This window comes from Rhineura floridana, chromosome 6 (assembly GCF_030035675.1).
Source record: "Rhineura floridana isolate rRhiFlo1 chromosome 6, rRhiFlo1.hap2, whole genome shotgun sequence".
NCBI classification, from domain to species: domain Eukaryota; kingdom Metazoa; phylum Chordata; class Lepidosauria; order Squamata; family Rhineuridae; genus Rhineura; species Rhineura floridana.
The window spans coordinates 84043725-84056986 of NC_084485.1; the positions used below are offsets into that span (position 1 = coordinate 84043725).

General features: G+C 42.1%; 1 protein-coding gene across 6 annotated transcripts; it reads left to right on the plus strand.

Moving 5' to 3' along the window:
- Window positions 1-624: 624 nt before the first annotated feature.
- DYNLT4 (dynein light chain Tctex-type 4) lies at window positions 625-10938 on the plus strand. Of its 6 annotated transcripts, XM_061630436.1 has the most exons (4): window positions 625-748; window positions 853-1046; window positions 4013-4179; window positions 8731-10938. In XM_061630436.1, exon 4 carries the CDS (start codon window positions 8748-8750, stop codon window positions 9453-9455), a length of 708 nt encoding a protein of 235 aa, XP_061486420.1. In that variant the 5' UTR covers window positions 625-748; window positions 853-1046; window positions 4013-4179; window positions 8731-8747; the 3' UTR covers window positions 9456-10938. The 6 variants fall into 6 exon arrangements, with proteins under 6 accessions (XP_061486420.1, XP_061486422.1, XP_061486421.1 ...); XM_061630438.1 differs by lacking the exon at window positions 4013-4179; XM_061630437.1 differs by lacking the exon at window positions 853-1046.
- Window positions 10939-13262: the final 2324 nt, after the last annotated feature.

Genomic DNA, 13262 nt, shown 5'->3' on the forward strand with positions numbered 1-13262 from the left:
AACTCCCAGGTTGCATTTTGTAGCAACCTAAGGACCCTTTTAAAAGCCAGCTTGTTTGCTGAGGACAGAAGAAATCTATACAGTAGAACTTTGTTATAATGTGGAGATTGGGGGGGACAATGGATGCACCTGTGTTTTAGGGGTTCCATGTTATAACTTAAACTGTGGTACTGTATACAGCATTTGTACTCAAGGATATTGTCATGCCTGTGATATATCTGAATCCGTGGTACAGTGAGCTGTGTTATAGCGAGATTCTGTTGTATTACCGATTAAAGGAGATTAATATGTGGGTACTGATTGCTAAACACCTGGATCCACGTACCTGTGGACTTGTCAGGGAATCTTCAGATACCACTTCTCTAATAATGCAATGGCTGCAAAGAGTTAAAGGAGAAAGCCATACCTGGAGAAGCTCTGTGTCACATAGCAACAAAAAAGTTTCACCACAAAATAAGCACACGGTACTTTAAACGCGGTAGCCTCTTAACATGTGAGGCCTCCAAATACACAGTAGGACACAGAGAGCAAAAGGGTAAGCAAACAGTTATAAGTCAGAAATTAAATAATGCCTTCAGCAGAGGAGTGTAGATGTGGGCAACAGATAAACAGGTTAGCAAGGGGGTGAAAGAGAAGCCATGGAAAGGGTGACTTACTAAACGGGGAGGGTGGGAATACCTGGATAAGAGACTAGAAATAAGCAGATCTGTCAAATGGATAAAAGAATTTTCACATCAGCACAATCAAGGTAAGCAATTAAGGTTCAGCACATATTATAGGGATTGCAGTGGAGATGTGGGGGAATCAAAGTTGGGATGTACATGCCATGACAAGGTGACATTTGCTCATCAGGGCATTGACAGCAAGGCAGGCAGTGTGGAATTAGATTCAGAAGTCACAAGAAAAGACAAAAATGAAGCATGTCAATCCATGAAGCTAGCCTTGGAATACCAAAGCAGATAAAAGCGGCCATTAAAGGAAACATGGCAACCTAGAAGAAGGTGATTAAAACTTAGGAAGGAAGTGACTCAACAAGCAAGACTGAGGTAAGGTGGTCTTATCAGGTAACTGACAGAACAGGGCACTCACATGGAAGCACTACACAGCAACGTTTAATTTTTAAGATGATAAATACTGGGGCTGAAGCACTCCCAGGAAGTCCTTCCCCATAACTGAGAGCTGGTTGTTACCTCTCTGTGCAGAGTAATAAATTCTATTATTGGCAACTTCCAGGACTGATCCTGGCATAAATTAATCCATACACTGCAAGGTAGTCTAGCTTCCAGAAAATGTCAGACTCTTGTTTGCTGACATGCAAGTCTACTGCTGCAAGGCTCCGAACTTAAAAAGGAGAAATCATAATGCAGTTGTGGGGAATCTTTGGCCCTCCAAGTGTTGCTGAACTTCAACTTCTATCATTCCTGGCCACTGGCCACACCTGGTAGGGGTGGACTGAGGTGTGTTGTGTTCAGCAACATCTGGAGGGTCAAAAAGTTGCCCACACCTGTCATAGTGTATAAAATTTAGGTGGTTTGATTCATGGGAATGCTGAGAAGAGACAGCAAATGTAATTGGCTGTCACCCCCAGTAATCTGATTGGGATCAAGGCCATACAGAGCAATAGAACTTTGTAGTGGTGCTGAACCCGATGGGCAAAGCAGTTACTACCAGGAGGGTAAGAAGGATCATTACACATCTGTGTCTGAACCCTCATACATGTCCACCCCACATGAGAACCTCAACATGCTCCAAGAGCATAGCAGAACCTTTTGCAGGAGTAAAAAAAAATGTGTTGCTCTAAATGTGTGTAAACTTCAACACTAGTACCCACTAAGACACACATATAGAGATATTAACCAAAGGTTGATTTATTATAAGAAAAAGGAAAAATATAGCATCAGGTTTACAGATTTTAAGCAGGCAGCTTCCAAGCAATAAATTTGTAAACTTGATCTAAAAGAGAGTAAAGAAACTACGCAGAAACCAGAAAAGTCAGCATAACATTGTTATAAGACTCCCACTTAAAAGAAAGAAAAAAGGGGCAAGGAATATACCTGATCGTGAGGAAAGTCAAGACTCAAAGTCAGGATAAAGTCTTCTATGCCTGATTAGAGTAAAGCTCTCCTCTTGCAAATATTGCTAGCTATCAGACATGGAGACCGTAACCTTTCCTTGGTCTGATGTTGTATGAAGCGTATTAGTGATCCTGGGGAGTGATGTGAAGCGTCAGGAGGATTGTTGGAGCCACAAGTACTGGTTTAATCCAGGAAAAACCTCCACCTTAAATGTGCTTTTGACTCAGACTTGCATGTAGCTCAGGGGCGGGGGGGGGGATATGATGGAGGGGACAATAATGGGTTTCTCTGAGATACAATTTTGGGGTCTGTTTCTGCCAGATGGATTTTGAGATCACCTTACTGCCTCTAGTGAGGTATATGGTATAAATTCCTGTTTTGAGGAAAAACAAGTCTTGTCTTTTGAATCCCACGGTGTCATCATTTAAGCTGTGGCTGACCCCTTTTTTCAGCAAGAGGGAATATCTCTAGAAAGTTTCAAATTTAGAGTTGTTCCTTATTGCCTTATAGCTTATCAATAAATGCCTTCTGGGGTCAGGAAGCCTGTTCTGGTTTCCCTGAGTCACAAACAAGTCAGAAGGGGCTGATTCCCATACTCAGTAGTGTAGTGGCAAGTTCAGAAGTGCAGGGTCCCTACATGTTAATCACAGCCATTTCCCCTCCCCGTTTTTTGTTTTTGTTTTGCTGTGGGATTGAGAATGAGATCCTCGCTAATGTCTAGGAACCAATCAGCATGAAAGAGGAGAGTGTTAGCACTGAGAAGACTCAATGTGACTCACCTTCTTTCACCCTGATTGGCTCCAATCAGCAGGAAAGGACAAAGAAGCACATTAGAAGACTCTTGGTGGCTAACACATTCCCCTTTCATGCTGATTGGCTCATAGGATGCTGGAGACATAGGGACCCTGCTGGGACCCTGCTCCCCAAAAAGTAAAGGGTCTAAGACCCCCTGAGACCCCGTACAACTACACCCCTGCCCATACTGCTACGCAAGCAAGACAGTTTGCCTAGGTCCATAAAAAAGAACCAAAGAAAAGTCAGGTCAAGTGTCCTTCCTTACAGGATCCCAAATTGAAGGGGAAGGAGTTACACAACTCTTGACACACATCAACAACATTGCTCACATAACCTTAATAAGTCTACTAGTATACTGTTTAAAGATAAATGGCATTGCCGAGCATCAGAATCTATTATGTGAAGCGTGTTGTGAGACATACTTTCTGAAATGCAAGGTACCCCCTAAATTCTTTAGTGCATTGCTGCTCTGGAACCAGTAGCAATTCTTGTAAAATAAGCGGCTATTAAGTTTGCTCTGTTTTTCCCTTTAGTTACACTAAGAAAAATATTAGAAAAATCCAGTTGGTGAAACTGGGAATTCCAAAATAAGTCCATGGTGGTTCCAACTGGGAAGATGTTTTGTCTACATAGCAGGATTTGGGCCTATAGTGAGAATGAGGGCCAAACTATAATTGTGTGGATGCAATTCATATACATGCAATTCACAAGCCAAGAAGTTTGAGCAGCCTCAGAACTGTGTGGTGGGTAGGAATTAAATTTCTTCTGTCTCTACCATGGTCCTAACAAAAAAAGACCCTCTGATATTTGTACTTCATAGGGAGCCTCCCTGAGTGCAAGTAGGAGCGTTCCTTGAAATGCATATAGCAGCTTCAGAGATGGGATGTTTGTCAGGACTGTGACAGGAAGAGATGGAGTTTCTGGGCCGCTCCAGCTGTCCTTTTTACTGCACATCAGGATGCGACCAGGGCAGTCATACACAGTCCCGCTTTCAGTGCTATTTGCATTTGTGAACATCTTAGGTTAGTCATATGGCTTCATTTCCAGTCAGTGCATATCCTGTCACTTCCTTCTGAAATCTTGTACCTTTTTATACCACAAATGTTCTGACTTATTTCCCCCCACTTATGTTGCCCCTCTAGACAGCGTGCTAGCACTGGAGAAGCATTGCAGAACAACTAACAAAGAAGAATAAATCCACTACTAATGCACAATCATTGTGTCAAGAGAATATGTTGCAGAAAAATGGAAATGGACTGCCTTCAAGTCGATTCCAACTTATGGAGACCCTATGAATAGGGTTTTCATGGTAAGCGGTATTCAGAGGAGGTTTACCATTGCCTTCCTCTGAGGCTGAGACGTTGTGACTGGCCCAAAGTCACCCAGTGAGTTTCATGGCTGTGTGGAGATTCCAACCCTGGTCTTCCAGGTCGTAGTTGTAGTCCAACACTCTAACCACTACGCCACACTGGGTCTCATGTTGCAGAATACACCCACAATAAAACACCAGTCTGGAGGAGCCTCCTCTCTCTCCCTTCTCCCCACCCCCCCAGGATTCCGAGACTGCTGAAGTTTCCCTTTGGCTGCTAATTACCACTTAAAAACATGCATGTGAATTGCATTCATGTAGCTAATATCACATCCAGTTTGGCCCACAAACTTTCTTCAGTTATTCCACAAACACAAATTGGAAATGAAAGTTCTGGGGTCATAGGGCATGACCTCACAAAGGCTCTTGACTGAGAAGAGGATCCCATTCATGTGGCCTAGCACTTTAATGGCTGCAAGGGCCGTTATTCCATTACCAAACCCTTTCTGTGTCTCCCAAAGCCACCATGAAACTCATACGGTAAGTATTAACACTCCCCCACACACACCCACACACTCCAAGCTGTGCAAAAATAATGTGAGTGATACAGTCTCCAAGGAGACCATGTATTTTGGGTGGCAGGCTGCCCAGTCCTCTTCTATGCCTTTGATGGCTCTCCCATTGAACTGTCACATCAAGCAGCCAATGATTTACCAGGGCAGGGAAGGGAGCTTAATAAGACAGGGAGGTAGGGGCGAGGGCCGCAGCCGGTCCTGAGCAACAAGCCTGAGCAAGCTTTAGCAAGATGATGGGTATTAAATAGCTTCTGCAGCCTATCTCTAGCCCACGGATCCAGCAGAACTCACCTTGTAGCAAGCGCACTGGCCTTGGTGTGAGGCTTCATTGCTTCCAGGTAAGATAGGCTGGGATGCAACACCACTGAGGTCCCACTTTAAAAATCACACCTTTTGCTGACTGAGCAAAACATTTTAATGATGTTTTCCATTTATTTTCTTGCTTGCTCTGGAACTCGTCAGGTGTGAGGTGTGCATACAAGATCACTTAACGTGAATTAATTACTTCCAGCCTCGTTTTAGACATCCTTGTGTTCATTTAATCTATCAAGTGAGGTTAAATGTGTGCATATTTTCCACCTATAGAGTGTTTCAATATGGAGGAGGATTTATACTCTGTATTGGGGATGGTGAAAAAGATTCTGTTTAGTTAAATCTGACCTAATATACACAAGTTAACAGAGGGTTCTGAGAATACATCCGTAAAGTTCCATTAAAAGACTGGTGGGAAATCATCTCTTTGCTATGTTTTGTCTGTCTTTTTTATTCGAAAATAGGGCATTGAAACCAGTTAAAAATTAATAGATCTGTATTAAGTGATGAGAACATTTCCTAAAAAGATAGGATGCAGATTTTAATCAAATTAGCAAGGCTATTTGTTTAAATTCCTAACCTAAAATTCTTTTAAAATATTATTATAAATGATTGATGTCAAATAATCATTAGATTAAAAATAACTAAAACTGTGTTTTTAAATGCAAAAAACAAGCCCTTAATATCTCAACACAGCAGTGGTGATAGTTATCTCTACATAGGTTTAGTCTTTGGAATGCATCATTACTCACTTTCACTTCCTTTGAGGTTTTTTTCTTAAATGCTTGCCGCCTAGAATTTGGCATTATGGATTTATGGGGTTCTCTCAGCATTCATGCACAGTTTTTTAAAGTAACAAGAGTGCTTCTTGGCCTTTTGGACTAAAGGTCTAGCTATGTACTGCAGTGACAAACCCATGCCTTAGAATTTGACTTACACGAAAATGCCATAAAGCAGCCAGTTGGAGGATGCAGTTTCAACCAGAGAAGTAGCGGCAGGACCTGCTACTCACCTCCTTCCTAAACCTCCCCCCTCCCCCAACATGTCTTTTTCCTTTATGGACATTTCCAGTCTCTGTGCCTGGAAGGAGAGGACAGAGAAAGGATCTGTATTTCCCTGTCCCCATACCTCTTTCTTCTATTTGTCCATTCTTTCTTAATATATTTATATCCTGCCTTTTTGCCCTATAATGCCCCCCAAGTCAGCTAACTAAACAAATCAAAACACAAATCTCAATAAGGACATGCAAACTTTAAAACAAACTAAACACAATAGCAACAGAAACAAAAGCATCCAAAAGTGATCAGATAGCCAGGCAGCTACAGTCTTTGATCACATTAACATTTGTACATTGCTGTTTTCCCCAGGTGCCTGAAGGGGGGAGTCAGTCAAGTCTCCTGAGGCAAGGAATTTATCAGTACTGGCCAGTCCTACAGCTGAGAAGACCCATAACCATGTACCCACCCATCATATCTCAGGTGGTGATGAGCGTGCATGAAGCACAGCCTCATCTAGCATTCAAAGCATGAGAATATGGTCATAGGGGATGAGGGGTAGGGGCAGAGAACCTGTGGCCAGATGTTGCTGGACCAATTTCGATCAGCCATATCCAGCTTGACCAATGAAAGCTGACATCCGGCAATATCCAGAGGTCCACAAGTTCTCCAGCCCTGGCTTAGGGCTTTAAAAGATCAGAACTAGGCCAGCACTTTGAATTGGGCCAGGAAACAGATCAGGAGCCACTGAAGTTGGTTCTACAATAACTGCATTGCCTGAAGTGTTCAGGCTCTTTAAAATTAAAAAGGGAGCTCCAGGTAGAGCACATTGCAGCAATCTAATCTAAACTGGATGTCATGTTAGAAATGCTCTACAACATTTCTACACCTTTTGGTGTGATCCCACATTCTCTCACATGTAAGATTGCTGCTGTAGCGTGTAGTGGTCCTGACCCTTAAGTTAAGTGTAAAAGCAGTATACTAGCCCTCATATTGTCCAGGAAAGACAATTACCCCATTGATATATAAGAAAGAGGGCAAACCCCCAGATTCTAGTTAGTATTTTATAAAATGTCCCCCAAATGCTTGAACTTGGCATTAAACATTGCCAGTTTCTGCATCTCCTGTGCTCAAAGTATCAGAGACAGAAAAATACCATTGTCTTTGTAAGATCTAAAAAAGCAGGACATAAATTTTGCTTTAAAAACAAGAAAAAGAAAATATTTCAAAGCAAGAAAATACTGCAGATGGAGCAGCTGCAAAGCACTGCTGGTGCAATTTTTCCCAGACATTTATCCAGAGAACTTTGCAACCCCCTGGAATTCAAAGACTCTTGTGGAAGGTAAATAGTAGAGGCAGAAACTACACAATACTGAGGAGGCAGATGAAACAGGGTGAGAGGTACACATAATCCATGCCAAAGTAATGAGAAACTTGGTAATAGACAAGTAGCAGGCAATTTAAGAAAGAAACAGGAGATGCGGGGGTGGCGGTGGAACAACCTTGAAAATGGACAGTTTCAGTGTTCAAATATTTATCTCTTCTAAGGGCTGTAAGACCTATACCAGAGATTAATTTCAGTTAATACTAATTACAGAGGAAAAATACATGTGAACAAATCTATCCAGTATTCCAGTTTGAAGATGAGATACCCTGGAACTAGGTTTTGGGTACTGAAGATTTGGATGTTCACATCCTTTGGACACAGCTTTCAAAATGTGTGCTAAAATGGAATATTCATGAGGTGATTGTAACGGTCCTTCTGTTGCAGGGCTGAAAAACCTCTGTTCCTCCAGGTGTTATCAAGTACAACTCCCATAAACGCTGACAACCAGCCATGCTCTCTGGGGCTGATGGGAGTTGGAATCCAACAACATTAGGAGGGCCACAGGCTTCCTGCCCCTGACTTAGTGGGTGCACCCTCCACCAAAGGTTTAGTTCCATAGAAAAAAGGCTGCTGAATTTGAGATGATTAAAGACATTTACATTACACATACACAGTTTCCAGAGATGATACAACTTGCCATAAGGTAGCCAAATATATCTAGAGGACCCATAAAGGAAATATATTGCACATGTCAGGTGGCCACTACAATAATTTTATCCCGGGGGTGGAAAACCTTTTTCAGTCCAATCATGGACAACTTTTGGGGGGCCACATGGCAGTGGTGGGTGGGGCCAAAAGCAAATGTTGTTGGAGCATTAAATGTGACTCTTCACTTTTTACAGTTGGCTATATTCCAGCAGCTCAAAAGTCAAAGTTGTTGGGTTTTTTACACACACCCCTCCATCCAAGTAAGCCCAAAGCATTATCACCGTTTTAAAGAATCAGACCAAAGCACTGAAGGAGGGTGTGGAGCAAGAGTGGGAAGGGGTGTGGCCTGGGGACAGTCCTAGGGGACAGTCCTAGGGGCCAGATAGAGAAGCCTGGAAGGTTCCCCACCCCTGATTTTATGTATCGCCCCGTGTGTTGGTACTTCAAAGATTGTTGGGCTGGGAGAACAATGCCTTTTGAGGAATGCTCCTGCAAATAAACTTTTGCCTGGACTAACAAAGAAATGGGTTGCTGGGAAAATAGGGGTTCCAACCAGTAACAATAATATCAATGACATAATGAATCAACCAATATAATAGTGTGTCAATTTGTTTTTCTTTTCCTGGTGTCCCAGGAGATGACTACTTAGGCATGGCAGACCACCCTCAAGCACTATCCCAGGAAACTCTCCATCAGGTAATGGCTTCTGAGGGCACAGACTCTACCCATATAAAGACAGGGTCACTCTCTCACCACCGGAACACTCAGCCTACCGATATGGCACCCAGGCCACTGCTGCATCTGCAGAGTATCGAAGAAGGGAAAGGCCCCTTCCCACCATCCCGGAGAAGCTCCATCATGAGCATCCTCAATGCCCCGTTTTCCAGCAGGAGAAATTCACTGGCTGCTGGGGGAAGGCGTCTCTCCATTGGGCCCTGGATGCATTGTGGTCGAGTGAGTTTCTCTGGGCTACCACTCTTTGAACCCATCCGGGAGACGCGCTATGAGAATACCTACAAAACCCACCCAGATGAAGGCTGCAAGTTTAATACCTCCCAAGTACAGCAGGTTCTTGAGTCTATTCTGTCCACATACCTAGGTGATGCCAGGTATAACCCTGCAAATAGCGGGCAGATAGTCCAGAACCTGTCAGACCTCATCCGGAACAGAGTCAAGGAGATAACTCCACCACGCTACAAGCTGGTGTGTAATGTCTTTCTGGGCCAGCAGGCCAACCAAGGCCTGCGCATTGGCAGTCAGTCCCTCTGGGATGTGGAGAATGACAACTTTGCATCTGCCACATTCACTAATTCATCACTCTTCGCTGTGGCCACCGTTCATGGTCTCTATTTTGAATAAGCCGTGTTGACTGATCCTAAAGCCCCTTTTTCCTTACTATTACCTAGGTAGAAATAAAAATAATGTGATTTTAGGTAGTTATTGCCCATATTTAATTTAAGCTAGCATGAATTTGTGGAAGAACTTCACATCCCACCCCCAACTGTTTGTCAGATAAAGATATTTTGCAGTAATACAAGTAATGTGGGTTTTGATGGCTGAGAAACTATTAGTTTCTTCTTCAATAGCTTAACTTTAGGCTGAATATTTCCGCAGACCTGGACAGCATATTTTATGCAGAGCTTGGAAAAGTTACTTTTTTGAACTACAACTCCCATCAGCCCAATCCAGTGGCCATGCTGGCTGGGGCTGATGGGAGTTGTAGTTCAAAAAAGTAACTTTTCCAAGCTCTGATTTTATGTGTATTTAGCTATCAGTCTAATATTTTCTAGCATCATACAAACTAATTCCCAAAGACTACGGGTTGGAGCTAAAGAATTATGAGTGGAAAGAAAATAGCCATTAGGACTGCTCTGCAAACACTCAAAAGTGTTCACACAGCGCTAAACTTGGTAGATTCTTCAGCAGGTCTCATGCTTCTGCGAGAGATTGTGTAACCACTTGTACAAGCAGAATATTATGGATCTATTCCACAAGTAGGAGGATATATTCCCCATTCACAAGTTGTAAGACATTGTGTTTGCTGCTACCTATGACCACAATGTAGTTGCTTATAGAAAACATGCATTTAATATTAATTCAGTACATACCAGCAGCTACTACATGTAAAAAAAAAGATGTACAGAAAAACATGAAATATTAACAAGTGCCAGGGTTTGTCCATCTACTGAATCTTGTGGAGCTGGCTAAGAGTTGGAACACTGGCTTGAACTGTTAACAATCCTGGATCTGGGTGCCTGTATTTGGCATAAACTCTCTGCAAGATGCCATGAGAAGTTACAGGCTTCCATATGCATTGTTTAGACTAGTCACTAGAACGGGGGTTCCCAAACAGTGGTCCATGGATCACTGGTGGGTCATGAGCTTCATACAGGTGGTCCTGGCATGTTCATATCAAATATTCGTATTGATTTTTAATTGTATTGTTATTTCTTATTTTATTTCTTATATTTTATTGTATTTGAATTCTATTGAATGCAAGTTGTAATACTATAAAATGCAATATAATAAAAGAAACAATAAAAATATAGGGGGGGAAGCACACAGAGTATAGCAGAGGACATTACAGTTGCTACAACAGGAAGAAAAAATTAATTAAGTGGTCCACCAAGACCATCAGCAATTTAAACTGGTCAGTGGGGGAAAATGTTTGAGAACCACTGCACTACAAGATTTTGTTTTTCAGGTGGGTGTGATCTGAACAATTTGTCTTGGGTAATTATTTAAATGTTCCAGAAAAAAAAACCAGTCCACCTATCAACCCACTTGGCCAATGCAGCATAATTGAGATGAACAACAAGAATCTCCAGAACATGCTTTTCATTCTGGTGGGTATAGAGGTGGGGTGGGGAGGTGGAATATACTAATTTCATTATTTCAGGAGGCTGGTATTAGCTTAAAGCCTTAAACCATCTTAATAATTTTTTCATATAAACTATGCTGCAAACACTCAGAAAAAGTTCAGTTGATCATTTATGATTTTCTTCAGTCTAAGAAACATTTGACAGCTCACACATCACAACAAATGCTATAACCCAGTGCATACTTACTTGTGAATACATATGCATATAACCAGTCAGTAAGTTTAACAGACCAATCTACAGATTTGGAGGGGGGGTAACAGAAAGAAGGAGGAGAGTATGATTTCTCAACTAGACTTAAGAACTTGCCACATCACTCCAGATGCTTACAAGCTTACAATAGACATCTATTTGACTGCTGTGAGAACACTGTTGGACTAGATGGGCCTTTGGCTTGATCCAGCAGGGCTTTTCTTGTGTTCTTATGAAACCTGTCACTATTGTACATGGCAATTTATTTAAACATATGCAAAATTTGGCTGTTTTCAATATGAGAGCAACTTAGGAAAATCCCCTCAGTCCAATTCAGCATCAAACAGGTGGCAACCCTACATACAGCCCCCCCATAATTCCTTTTCATTTCTTACAACAGTTGCCCCACTTCTGCACAGACGCTGCACGCGCGCCAGTAAGCCTCTAATGACAGCACCGAGAGAAAGTCAGGACACTAAACAGAGCAGGTGGCTTTGTACAACTCACTCTGTTACACATAACCTCAATCCAGAGGAAACAATTTTGCATGCTCATCAAAAATAGTAGCAAAACAAGAGACGAGAAGCAACAAGGTGGCAGCAAATACAGTCAGCGAAAGGTGGGAAATACACAAGTACCTGCAATCATTCCTAGAGGGGGCAAGTGTTGGAGAGGCCATAGGATGATGCCTGCAAATTATGTCTGATATGCAAGAATAGCCTAGAACACAAGTGAAAACAAGGGTGTTTTTTATGTTTGTAGAGAACAATCAGAGAAAAACACTATTATCTGCAAGCAGGCAGTACAGCTCAGAATTGTGTCACCTTACTCTGTGCAATGTGTAAATCAGCTCTCACAAGTAGGAGCATCTTATGCCATGTTCCAACAGGTGGAAGAAATTTCTGTTCTCTGCACAGCTCCATGCTTAAATCACCCTCCAGCCATTTTGCTAAAGTACAGAAAAGTACCCAATGCTCTGCTAGTTGGTTTATCAGTTGATAAATCAAATGTAAACCTCCCTAGACAGAAATAGCTTTGCTTCTGTTACCCATGCTTTGGTAACCTCCCATTTGGATTGCTCTCATACATTGTACATGAGATGCCCTTGAAACTGGTCTAGAAACTTCAGTCAGTCCAAAAAAGGCATGCAACATTGTTCATTAAATGTTTTGATCATGTCACACCAGTGCTCTCTTATCTGCACTGGCTTACAGTCCATTTCCAACTCCAATTCAAAGTGCTGGTTTTGATCTTTGAAGCCCTCAATGGCCTCCTCCCAGACCTTGAGATGAAGCTCAGAGGTTCTTCTCCAGATGATCCCAACAAGTGAAGTACATTGGATAGCTATTGGGGAGATGGACTTTTTGGCAATGGCACCCTAACTGTGGAATGCTCTGCCCACAGAGACTTGCGTAGCACCTTCTTTGCGATCTCTTTAGCACAAGGTGAAGACCTCTTTATGTTCTCAAGTCTTTTTTTCACAAGTATAAACAAATTTAAACCTTTAAAATATTTTTGCTGTTGCTAGAGAAATTGTTATTCTCTGTGGCTGAGCTTTATGTTGCATTATATATTGTTCTTATGATTTGTTGTATGTTAACATTTTTATTGTGAACTGCCAAGAGAACTTGTTCTTGAGCGGTATATAGATATTTTATTGCCCTTCCCTCTGCTTATGAATCCCAATGGTCCTAACCCTACCCCATCTGAACTTAGGAAAGGCTTGCCCCTAGAAAACCTTCTCCACTTGAGTTCTTGGCTTGTGTTAGTCAGAAGTTGTAATTTATAGAATATAATTCTGGTTCTTATGTAGACAGCCACAGATGCCTGCAGGATGGCTGCTCACCTTTGTCCTGTTCTTTTGATGATGGGGGATAAAAAGGGATATTAGGGACAGAGAACAAGTAAAATGGGAGGAAACATACAGGAAACATTAGCTTACAGGAATATGAAGTCAGTCTCAAATAGCTAATGATAGAAGTTCCTCTGCCTGGGAAACCAGCTGCAAGATAACAGGTAACTAAGAGTGCTTGTCTGGCCACTGCCAAAGATCAACATCCCTCTGGAAGAGATGAAGGCATGAACCTGCAGGTAG

What these genes read in the sequence shown, in the direction of transcription:
- DYNLT4 (XM_061630436.1), top strand. Translation starts at nt 8,748, where the DNA reads ATGGCAGACCACCCTCAAGCACTATCCCAGGAAACTCTCCATCAGGTA.